The 12905-nt window shown below is 45.0% G+C and overlaps 1 protein-coding gene across 6 annotated transcripts in view; it reads left to right on the top strand.

The window, feature by feature from the left end:
- The window catches only part of LOC115128470 (myocyte-specific enhancer factor 2D homolog), a 36805-nt gene that overhangs the window by 13635 nt on the left and 10265 nt on the right, over positions 1–12905 (top strand). For all 6 annotated transcript variants that reach the window (XM_029658329.2, XM_029658334.2, XM_029658332.2 and 3 more), the window contains exons 2-5: positions 6121–6500; positions 11172–11375; positions 11791–11934; positions 12208–12421. In XM_029658329.2, coding sequence (XP_029514189.1) covers positions 6447–6500; positions 11172–11375; positions 11791–11934; positions 12208–12421 — 616 coding nt within the window. In that variant the 5' untranslated portion in view covers positions 6121–6446. The remainder of the gene's footprint in view (positions 1–6120; positions 6501–11171; positions 11376–11790; positions 11935–12207; positions 12422–12905) is intronic.

A 12905-nucleotide genomic window follows, 5' to 3' on the forward strand; every position in this document is an offset into this window, starting at 1 on the left:
TGGGGTTTCAGGTGTCTCCGGAAGGTGGTGATTGTACGCTCTGACTGCTCCTTTTTTAATTGGTAAGCAAGCAATCTACTGGGCCTATTGCTATACTCATGGTATTTCTGTTTAGTAAAGAAAACTTTTTTTTTTATCTCCCGAGTGTAGTCCAAATTCAGTTTGGCTTTGGCTGCTTTAAGATGACTCCAGGAGGTGCTGTCTAGGGATTGTTTATGTATTTTTTTCACAGCATTCCAGCTCCCTCTCAAGATCTAGCCTGTGTGCTTCCATTGCTTTTTTCTTAGAGGAAGCATATGCAATTAGATGACCTCTTAGTGTGGCTTTAGCAGCGTCCCACATTGTGGCCGGAGAAACAGGGGAATCTTTATTGTCTTGTGTGTAGTTGTCTATCCATGTAGTTACCAATGTATGGAACTCGTCATTTGATAGCATGGAGGTGTTGAATTTCCAGCTCTTTGACCTCGGGATGTTTTTGCAGAGGTCAAAGCGGAGGTGGACAAAGGCGTGATCTGAAAGTGCTATGGGTCCGATTGTACAAGTGGCTGAATTTATGAAACTCTTTGGGATAAAAATGTAATCTATACGGGAGTAGGTGTTATGGACATTAGAGTAGTATGTATAGTCCATAGATGAGCTATTATTCTCTCTCCAGATATCTATCAGCCCCATCTCTTTAGTAAGAGAGTTCAACATCTTTGCAGATCTAGGATTTGTGGTGGGGACTTGAGATGATTTGTCTAGGGTTGGGTTAAGGGTACAATTAAAATCTCCAGCCACCACACCAAAGGAGACACAATGCTCATTGAACAGGGTTATAATTTTTGACATGAAGGCAGGAGTATCTGTGTTAGGGGCGTATATGTTTAATATAGTAACTGGTTGACCATATAGTGACCCAGTTATCAAAATAAATCTCCCCTCCGGATCAGATATGTTTTTGTCTATTATGAATGGAACATTTTTATGGATAAGTATGGCTGTGCCTCTACTGTTTGATTTGAAAGATGATAAATACACCTGTCCCACCCAAGCTCTGCGGAGTTTGGCATGTTTAGCATCACAGAGGTGTGTCTCTTGTAATAGCGCAATGTCTGCTTTTTCCTTTTTTAGAGCACATAGTATCTTTTTTCGTTTTATTGCATGCCCTAGACCATGGCAGTTCCATGTCAATAGATTTAAGGTACTAGTCATCGTCATCGAGCAGTAATCGAACTTTAGTGCAAGTCATCGCTGGGTAAAAGTGATGACTTGCGTTCACATAAAAGGAAAAATAAATGGTGTACATAAAATAATCATCTCTGAACACCCCAGCCGAGTTCCCAAACAACTCGACACATCCCGTTGGATCTATTACCCCCCCCGCTCAGTCTCAATTCTGTGTTCCGAATAAAACAAAAACCGGGAACAGTTAGCAACGCACAACGTCTCCCTCTCCCCACCAAAGAAATGCCTCATCCTCTCCACCCCGCATTGAGTAAATAACACAGTTGCCCCCGTCCAGACCTCAGTAAAAGAGGGGAGAAAAATAAAATCAATAGCCCAGCCTACATATACCTCCCCCAAGGGACATAGGGAACCCCAGGTAATAATAGCAACAACAAAAAAACAGGGAAATAAAAGTAGGCTGAAACATTAGTAGGCCTAGGTTAGGCTATACAGCCCATCCCTCTCAGTTAAAGGAAAATAAATATAAATTGGACGGCTATTATGACATTTAGGGGGTGGGTCTCTGGATATCGGCTATATGTCGTCTTACCTCCTTTAGTATTGGCATTAATCGCATTTAGTCATTGGTCTGTTTCTCATTGGCCAGGATTGTCTTTCAAAAAACGTTTTGCCTCTTCGGGAGTTTTGAAGTGTCGCAAGGCTCCTTGGTGAAGAATCCTGAGCTCGTTTGGGTATTTGAATCCCCTGAAGATGCCTCGGTCAATGGAGTATTTCTTCACTTCGTCAAATTCTCGGCGCTTTCGGCGTATTCCAGCTGACAGGTCCTGGTGTAAAGCGAGTTTGGCGTTTCCCACTGTGATGGTGTTGTTTTTCGCCGCCTGTAGGACTCGTTCCTTGTCGGTGAATCTCAGGAAACGTATGGTGATTGGGCGCGGTAGTTGTCTGGCTGCTGGTGGGGGCCTCAGTGCTCGGTGAGCTCTCTCGAGTTCTATGGGCCTGTCGGTGGGCAGGTGGAGCCACTCGGGAAGTTTGTCTTGCAGGTAGCGGATCAGTGGCATGTTTCCCTCTTCTTTTTCGCCCAGATTGAATAGAACACAATTATTCCTTCGCCCCCTGTTTTCCAGGTCCTCTGTTTTCTCTTCCAGATGCTCGATTTTCTTTTTAGCATATGCTATTGTTTCCATGGCATCTGTCAATAAGTTTTCCATGGATAGGATTCGCCCCTCTGCCTCGTCCAGGCGCCCCGCGTTTATGGTTATCTTGTTGTTGATGTCAGGCAATGCGTTTTCCAGGATTGTCACCTTGCCCCCTATCGCACTGAGCTGAGAGTTAATGGCATCTAATTTGGTGTTTAGTTCTGTACGTTGGGATCTCAGCTCAGAAAGGATGTCTTCAACAGAGTGCGAGGTTGGCATTCGTTGTGCCTCGTGGGGGAGCGGGTTCTCTTGCTCCTGGCTAATGGCGCTAGTTTTTTCAGAAGCTAGCTTCTTCTTGGAGGCTTTTTCCGTCGCTAATACTCGAGTCCGGGTAAAAATGTCACCTGTAGTGTCGCCTTTTGTAGCCGCCATGACTTTTTCTTACTAAAGCTAAATGAGTGTGAACTTGGAGTGGAGGTAAGATTATGAATTGGAAACTACTTGTGCGGAGCTCTTAGTTCACGCGGCCATCTCGTTCAAGGGTCACGTGATCCCTCGTGGTTATATTTTTTAAATGTTGATTTTGTTCTGTGGTATACTGTTGGGGTTTGGCACATCCACAACTTATTCCCTGACCTCACCAGCCACTGTTTACTATTGTTCTGTCGAGAAAGGGGGCAAGTGCAAAGGCTAAATTGTAATATATTTATCAAAAAAAGATTAAAAACCTGGAAAAGTGGAATCAAGGACTGATCTCATTTTCAGGAGAGGGTAGAACGTGAGTTCTACTGTCTAGGATTCCAATGAATATGGTGATGGTACATAAAAAAGCTATTTTCTTTCCCAATATGGATATAGTCACCTACATGCAGGTTCCCTCGATGGAGTGTCACATTGTGCCATATGCTTTTATTTAGATGAAACACTCTGGAACGAATGTCATGTTTGATAATGGAAATGATCACAGGGAGGAACACTTGGGTGCTTTTGGAGTTAATTGTCCTGTCATGGCCAGTGTCTTCAGACTGTTAAGTGTCTGTGACCTACATAGGCAAAGCCCTGCTCTAACACTGTCTTTTAATGGCACTTGCCATCATGTAAACACACAATTTAAGTTTGTTTTTAGTTGTGGTATTGGAATGGAGAGCTTTGGTGTATTTATCATTTCTGATGGGCTGTTTGGGCAAATTAGGTCATGTTTAATTTACTGTAAATGTGTTTGTTTGTTCACATGAATGTATTTTGCAAAGTTGTCATCAAGGCAAAGGGTGGCTACTTTGAAGAATCTCAAATATACATATATTTTGATTTGTTTAACACTATTTTGGTTGTGTTATTTAATAGTTTTGATGTCTTCACTATCATTCTATAGTGTAGAAAATAACAAAAAACCCTGGAATGAGTAGGTGTGTCCAAACTTGACTGGTACTGTACATTGGCAGCACATTTCCCGCCCAGTCCTCACTTTCCCAAGGCCTTTAATGATGAAATAAAGCTGGTTTTGTGGAGGACCTAAGTGCTCTCCACCAGCTACAGAGATGGCTTTGCATATTTTCCATCTGGCCTCACAATGATCCCACTGAAAAGCTAGGGGCTTGAAGGGTCAGCGCATGAAGGGGAAACACTTTTGGCATTTACATAACAGCCACAAGGCTGTGTTCATGTGTAGATAAGTTGCGGTGGCATTATTGGACAGTACAATGACAGTCGTCTGTCATTTGGCGTAACAGTTAGACACCATCACATTGAATGACAGACAGGCCGATCATTCAGTGTAACCGAATAGTTCTATATTCAACGATATGTGGTCGCTTAGCATGTTAAACCCATGTGTTTGCGTTACATGATTCCATATTATCCTGGAGTACTTGGTTGGTTGCTAAAGTGAGCTTTAGCTTGGCTACATCATGCCAAGTTTGTCATATCAGTCCAAACCATCAAACAAGTGTAGCTATAGCACTGTGAGCACACACTGAGGGGCCATGACAACCTTGCATGGCTGTCAAGAGACCTGGCAGAAGAGTGTGAATTCTGAACACGTTCCCCCTCAAATTGAAACAGTCTTTAGAAGCAGTGAAACATGCGACTTGTGAATATGAAGGTGGACGGCACAGACCCGTGTACTAAAGGACACAGGTGGGTTCTGACTGAGGTGGGGGTTACCATGGTCTGTGCAAATTTACCTGGTTCCTTTTCGGTCATTGGTTTTAGTGCAGTTTACCTCAACATCGATCCTGGGGACCCACTGTGTATGCAGGATTTCCCTCCGGCTGAGCATTAATTGGACTCAATGCACTTAGCATCTAGGGAAGCTGCAATACTGTACGACACATGGAATACGATTGGGATAGAGACGCTTTCCCTTATGCTTCTGATCCCAGCGTAGGGAGGGCACTAGGCTATAGCCTGGGTTTGTATTAAAACCACTCATGTATTCATAGAAGCCTAAACACCAAAAATATATGCACGGTACAAACCCGTGCCAAATAACAGAGGTTGTTCATCGAACTCTGAGAACAGCTAATTGAACACAGTTTTACAAAGAGCCTCTCGAGATGTGGGCCTAATTTACAACAGAGTCTTATGAGAGGAATATGAGGATGTAATTAATGTAATGAACATTTATGCCGAAAGGAAAGGAACCCCTGCTAAAAGAGTAAACACATTGTGTGGACTATGGTGAAGAAGAATCCGCTTTGTTCCAGGTTCAATGGCTTTGGGCTTTGGCAGGAAGTGCCTAATGTTAAGGGGGATGGCTAATACCGGGCATGCGTAAATGTTCTTGGCGAATGAAGGTGATTCTGATATCTGTTTAGTCATTTTAGGTCCTTCTTCAGTATTCAACGCTTGAAATCACTGCAGAATGTTTTCGAACCACATTGCTTCACCCACCAGTCTCAGGCCCCAAGGAACAAGGTTTGACTCCAGAGTAGGAAATTGGCCTTGTTGCTTCTTCTCATCTGGTCATTTCACTTTAGTCTATGAAACCATCACGCTACACGCTAATATGCTACAGACTTCTAATCTATCAGGCTCACCTGGAAGTACAAGCAACCCAAATACACCCCCCCCCCATGTGTGTAGTGTGAACACAGTTATTTTTTTAGACGCTTGCCGTAATCCGTCAGTCTTTCCCTCCGACGTCCTTGTGCTTGGGAATTCCTCTACTGGGCAGCTAGCGCTTAGTGCGCCACCCTGTTGTTAGACCAGCCTTGATGAATTGAAGGCTGTCGCTAATAGGATGGAAGCGCTAGCGGCGGTTAGCATGCCTTTCCTCAGTGTGAGGCTGCGGGATCACGCTCTGATGGGGAGGAGTGACAAGGGCAGGGTGACATCGGAGCCTTTCTGACATTGAGCTGCAGGGAGTATTTTACTTGTCTTTCTCTGTGCGTGCCTAAACTGACTGACTGGAGAAGCATAATAGGTGTGTGTGTGCGTGCTCAGACAGGTCAGACGACATTACCTGGGCTATTGTCCTTGAGCCATAGGTTTTGAAAAATGACATGTTTCTCTCATGTAACTGGGTCCACAGTACTTACAGACATGTTAACAGTAAGTTGTAGTATTAGGAGCAAATCTGCTTTGTTGAATCAGTCCAATGAATACATTTTATATTTTATATCCTGCGGTTACTTTAGTTGTCTTTCAGTTAGTTTTATTCCCCCCACAGTGTAGCGTAGACCACAGTTTCTGAGGCATTTTGGTCACATACAGCTGAAACACGGCGTCTGTTCTATGAAAACGCACCATAAGGGTTGTTTCCTGTGTGTACCTAAGGAATGTAGAAGTAACTCTCTCTCCCCTCCCTTTCCAGGAGTGACATCGTCCTCACCACAACAACGGTCGAGAAACTGGTGACCTGAGTGAACAATGAACTGAGGGCAACCCCCCCCACCCCACCCCTACCCCTCCCCCCACCCCCCTCTCCACCAGCTCTAGCAACAGACAACCCTCTGGCCCGTCACCCCAGACCTGGGCAGAGGAGTGTGTGTGCGCACGACTGCGTGTGTTTTCTGAGGCTGCCCGTGCTCCAGAAAGAGCTAATAGGCTAACCTTCCCCCTCACCTGAGAGGAGGCCCTTCTGACCTTTGACCCTGTTTGACTGACCCCAGCCAACAGTCACCACCACCACCAGGAAGCATGGGGAGGAAGAAGATTCAGATCCAACGGATCACCGATGAGAGGAACAGACAGGTGAGACAGATGTGGCCGTGTCTCCAAAGTCTGTACCAACGCTATTGTTGTTGTTATTATAGTCGAGAAAGATGAGGCCTTGTTTCTTTGAATACTGAACAACAAAAAAAGTAATCCTTCCTTCCTCCCGATCCAGTTATACCCAGGTTGACCCAGGAATGTGTTAGGCCACCAAGGCCCATTTGTCACCATGGGCTAGATTCATTGTTTGTACCGGTGCAAAGTACGTACCTGTTGAAATAAATTGACCAAAAACGGTCAAATATAACTGATGAGAAGGAAAAAGAGCTTACGGCCTCTTAACTCTGGGGGCGGTATTTCATTTTTGGATAAAAAACGTTCCCGTTTTAAACAGGATATTTTGTCATGACAAGATTCTTGACTATGCATATAATTGACAGCTTTGGATAGAAAACACTCTAACGTTTCCAAAACTGCAAAGATATTGTCTGTGAGTGCAACAGAACTGATGTTACAGGCGAAACCCAGATACAAATCCAATCAGGAAGTGCCCCATATTTTGAAAGCGCTGCATGCCAATGACTCCTTATATGGCTGTGAATGGGCAATGACTGAGCTTACGCTTTCTACGTATTCCCCAAGGTGTCTACAGAATTATGACGTATTTTTACTCATTTATGTTGAAGAATAGCCGTAAGGGACTACATTGAGCAAGTGGTCACATGATTGCTCCCGCAGAAAGTACAGAGGTAGCCATTATTCAAATCGCTTCTAATGAGAAACCAATTGTCCCGGTGGATATATTATCGAATAGATATGTGAAAAACACCTTGAGGGTTGATTCTAAACAACGTTTGCCATGTTTCTGTCGATATTATGGCGCTAATTTGGGAAAAAGTTTGGCGTTTTAGTGACCGCATTTTCCGGTCGATTTCTCAGCCAAACGGAGCTATTTCGCCTACAAAAATAATATTTTTGGAAAAAAGGAACATTAACAACAACAGAGTAGCAGCGGTGTAACAGGGGGGCAAATAGTCCGGGTAGCCATTTTATTAGATGTTCAGGAGTCTTATGGCTTGGGGTTAGAAGCTGATTAGAAGCCTCTTGGACCTAGACTTGGCGCTCCGGTACTGCTTGTCGTGCGCTAGCAGAGAGAACAGTCTATGACAAGGGTGGCTGGAGTCAGACAATTTTTAGGGCCTTCCTCTGACACCGCCTGGTATAGAGGTCCTGGATGGCAGAAAGCCGTATGCACTACCCTCTGTAGTGACTTGCGGTCGGAGGCCGAGCAGTTGCCATACCAGGCAGTGATGCAACTGGTCAGGATGCTCTCGATGGTGCAGCTGTAGAACCTTTTGAGGATCTGAGGACTCATTCCACATCTTTTCAGTCTCCTGAGGGGAATAGATTTTGTCGTGCCCTCTTCACAACTGTCTTGGTGTGCTTGGAAAATGTTAGTTTGTTGGTGATGTGGACACCAATGAACTTGAAGCGCTCAACCTGCTCCACTACAGCCCTGTCGATGAGAAGAATGGGGTGTGCTCGGTCCTCTTTTTCCTGTAGTTACCTCCTTTGTCTTGATCACATTGAGGGAGAGTTTGCTGTCCTGGCACCGCACTGCCAGGTCTCTGACCTCCTCCCTATAGCCTGTCTCGTCGGTGATCAGGCCTACCACTGTTGTCATCAGCAAACTTAATGATGCTGTTGGAGTTGTATCTGGCCATGCAGTCATGAGTGAACAGGGAGTACAGGAGGGGACAGAGCACACACCCCTGAGGGGCCCCTGTGTTGAGGATCAGCGTGGCGGATGTGTTACCTACCCTCACCAACTGGGGGCGGCTTGTCAGGAAGTCCAGTATTCAGTTGCAGAGGGAGGTGTTCCAGGGTCCTTAGCTTAGTGATGAGCTTTGAGGGAACTATGGTGTTGAATGCTGAGCTGTCGTCAATGAATAGCATTCTCCCATGGGTGTTTGTCCAGGTGGGAAAGGGCAGTGTGGAGTGCAATAGAGATTGCATCATCTGTGGATCTGTTAGGGTGGTATGCAAATTGGAGTGGGTCTAGGGTTTCTGGGATAATGGTGTTGATGTGAGCCATGACCAGCCTTTCAAAGCACTTTTAAATTTTTTAAATGTTTATTTCACCTTTATTTAACCAGGTAGGCTAGTTGAGAACAAGTTCTCATTTACAACTGCGACCGTGCCAAGATAAAGCAAAGCAGTTTGACACATACAACAACACAGGGTTACACATGGAATAAAAAAACATACAGTCAATAATACAGTAGAAATATCTATATACAGTGAGTGCCAATGAGGTAAGATAAGGGAGGTAAGGCAATAAATTGGCCATGGTGGTGAAGTAATTACGATATAGCAATTAAACACTGGAATGGTAGATCGGCAGAAGATAAATGTGCAAATAGAGATACTGGGGTGCAAAGGAGCAAGATAAATAAATACAGTATGGGGATGAGGTAGTTTGATGGGTGGGCTAATTACAGGTGGGCTATGTACAGGTGCAGTAATCTGTGAGCTGCTCTGACAACTGGTGTTTAAAGCTAGTAAGGGAGATATGGTTCTCCAGCTTCAGTGATTTTTGCAGTTCGTTCGTCATTGGCAGCAGAGAACTGGAAGGAAAGGCGGCCAAAGGAGGAATTTGCTTTGAGGGTGACCCGTGAGATACACACTTCATGGCCACAGACGTGAGTGCTACAGGTCGTAAGTTTTAGGCGGGTTACTTAGTTTTTCCGGCACAGGGACTATGGTGGTCTGCTTAAAACATCATGATATCTTTTGATTTCTGCTCCTCCCCCATCCTCTCTGAGCAGAGCAGGCAGGCCTGTTGCCCCTGCGACTCCAGACTTCACACACACACACACAGGTGTGCCGCTCTAGAGCCAGTACTGTTCATTTGCACAATGTCGCTTGTAAATGTCCAAACTCACCAAAAATAACATTTGGTAGCTCCTACTTATGTATGTATCACTTTATGAGTTGGACTGCCTGTCTTTTGCAATTACATTTTTTTTGTTTGCTCTCGTTATCCTGTTTAGCTAGCAGCCTCTATGGAAATTCGCTATTATTTGGGCTAATTTTGATAGCATTGTGGTAGTTGATGCCCAATGGTCTTTTTGTGTGTTTTGGCTCCCCCTAGTGTACAAAGCCGGTAATACCTTAAATCCTGGGTTGTATGAAGGATTATATGACATGAAAATTTGGCTACTGCCCAACCCAAGTGCAAATGCATATCTTTCTCTATGTTAGTGTCACTGTGCCCATTTAACGAACATCGTATCAATGTTGTAGTGTAATGTTTCTGTTTTCTGGGTTTGTGCAGAGTGTATCGTGGATTGTTTGAGGGTGTTTTTGTGTTTGACGTGAATGGAGCGCTCGTGGACCCACGGCCCTTTCTGAGAGTGCATAGTGTTTCAGGCCGAGCAGGCACAGAGTTTAAACCAGCATGGAGTCAACCAGATCACACACAGCTCTGCGGACAGCTGCTCCAGATAAATCAATCCACCCACAGCAGCTGCAGGCCAGTGGACACAGTCATATCAGGGATAGAAGTTACTGATCTGTGTGTGTGTGTGTTTTGAAATGGTTAAAGTGTGTGAGTGAGATTGTGGCCGAGTGCAGGGGTGTCTCTGTGTGCTACTGTTTTGGGAAAAATGTGCAATTGTACAGTATGTGCAAGTGAGTTTCTCATTTTTCAAGGAGTCATCTGTTACGGTTCTTGTTCACAAATAGGTATAGAGTTAACAACCACCACCCTGCTATTGGACTGATGTTTCCGATTTTTAGATGAATTTCTTAGTCATGAATGGTTAAACATGAAAATAATCTTCCTGGTTGTACATAAGCAAAATACATGAAACCGGTACAAGGGCTATGGTCGGTTTATGTCAGTTATTCAGTGACAGATGTTCCTCATTCACATTCCTACATTCCTCCCCAATAACAACGGTGATTGCCTCCAGTAAGTCAGAAATGTACACACACAACATGGATACACGAAACGTTCAAATCAAATCCAGAATTGCTGACCAAAGGTCACGTATCACTACAGTGGCGTTGCATAATAGAGTATTACAAGAGCATAACCCCAGTAGATGTTATACCCTTCCTTGTCCTCTATTGCTCTTCCGTGTGCTTGTGCGCACTTGCTTGCGTGTGCGTTTTGTCGTATGTGTGAGAAGATAGGATATTAAAGGCCCTTATCAGTTTTATCATCAAATCATCTCATTTGTATGTTCATGGATCTGAGAAATGGGGAAGGGGGGGGGGGGGGGACTGTAATTAGTTGGCAAAGTTGGGACATGTTCATTCGGCACAAAACTGAAGAAAACGGTCTGAAATGGAGGGAGATGTTTTTTGTGGCACAATGTTTTGAAGCATTTTGCTACAGTGTGCCCTAATGAAAACGTCACTGAAGAACCTGACGGTGGCACCAATTTGAAATGAATAGCAGGTAAAGGAAACCCGCGCTGCCGGTTCACTCAGATTTGTCACGCCGCTGGACGTGTTAATGACATGAATTTACCCTCTACAGACACACCACAACTCATTTTCACGCCTTCCTTTCCGCAACCTCTGCAAGCTCTTCCCATCACCCTCCATTATGTTATTGCGTAAAGGACTTTGTGACAATGCTGATGGCAAAAGTGCTTATATTAATAAATGTAATACAGAATAAATTAATCTCCCATCCAGGTGACGTTCACCAAGAGGAAGTTTGGCCTGATGAAGAAGGCGTACGAGCTGAGCGTGCTGTGCGACTGTGAGATCGCCCTCATCATCTTCAACCACTCCAACAAGCTGTTCCAGTACGCCAGCACCGACATGGACAAGGTCCTGCTCAAATACACAGAGTACAACGAGCCCCACGAGAGCCGGACCAACGCTGACATCATCGAGGTAAAGCAATCACAAAGAGCCATCTCTAACCGTACCACTTTTGTTTGAGCCTGCCTGGAATGCCATGTGGGCAGGATTTGCGCTTTTGTGACTATTCCTTTGGTCCCACTGCGCCAGGCAAGCTCAATCACGCACAGTTAACCGCTTTGAACCCAGTTCTTGGCAGAACAACGAACCGTATTTGCAGCCACAGTGTGGTGTCGCCTTTCTGTAGCCTCCAGTGTTGTGGAACGCAAATGGCAGCCAGAGAGGGAATGGGAATTTTGTCTCAGAACTGAGCTGTGTGTCTTCTTGCCAGATCCGGAAGTCTGAAACTCTCGTGTGCACTAGTTCATATTCAGCCAGACTAACCTCCACCTTCCGTGTCATCTTTTCCTCTTGTCTCCCTCTGCTCTTTTTCACCCTGTCATCACAGACGTTGCGAAAGAAAGGCTTCAGCGGTTGCGAAAGTCCCGAGCCGGAAGGAGAGGACTCCATCGACCAGAGCCTCCTGAACGACGACAAATACCGCAAGACCACCGAAGACCTAGACATCCTCTTCAAGCGCTACGGTGTCAGTGTAAGTATCTCCCTCTCTCACTATCTCACCCAATCTAAAACCCCTTGCCCTTAGCTTGCCACTATCCCCTAGTACGGCTGCTAGTACTGGGATAGGTCAAATAAGTGCACTGGCTGGTGGTACTCAAATAGAGGTTTGAGGAACACCGGTGGTAGCTCCCTTTCACCTAGAGCAGTATCAAACTGCTATTCTTCCATTGTCTGTCTATCAAATATCAAGAGGCCTGAAACATGGTTGAAAAGTACTAACTGTCAATTCTCTCATCTCTTTCAGTCTTCAGTCCCGCCCCCCACATTCTCCGTGCCCGTCACCGTCCAGGCCTCTAATCAGAACGCATTGCAGTTCAGTAACCCCGGGAACGCCATGGTGACCACCTCCTACGTGACGTCGTCATCGCTCTCTGACAACCACCACCTGTCACCCCAGCCACCGGCGCTCCAGAGAAGCACAGGATCTCCCGGGTTGCCACAGCGACCGGCCAGCGCAGGTGAGCGAAAGAGCGGGAGGGCCTTCTACTGTGGCATGTGGAGGAAATTAGGTTGTCATCTTTTCTCTCCATACAGACTCTGTGCTCTGCCATAACCAGGGTCATGTTCATCATGACATGCAATGGAAAACGTTGGTGTAAAGTAATGTACTGCTTACTATGCTATTATATTTGCTTCTATTACGTAAAATACACCTAATAATTAGGCCTATGTGATCTTGCAAGACACACTTAGACTGTAGGGCAAGTTTATTAATTGCGTCGTAGCTTTATCCGAGCCCCAAGTCCATAAAACTGTTTTGAGGACTGCCATTTTAGCAACCACTTGTAGGATTTTCTGTCTGTGGCTGTTCTGTCGCATCTGGCCCGCTTTTAAGTGAATATCGCTCATTGGAAGTATTTGAATTTTTTATTTAAATTTTTTTTTTTTTAAATAACTTTTATAAATAGCTTAGCATTTGAAAATATTTGGATACTTTTCTTC

The sequence above is a fragment of the Oncorhynchus nerka genome, linkage group LG4 (genome assembly GCF_034236695.1).
Source record: "Oncorhynchus nerka isolate Pitt River linkage group LG4, Oner_Uvic_2.0, whole genome shotgun sequence".
In the NCBI taxonomy this organism is placed as follows: domain Eukaryota; kingdom Metazoa; phylum Chordata; class Actinopteri; order Salmoniformes; family Salmonidae; genus Oncorhynchus; species Oncorhynchus nerka.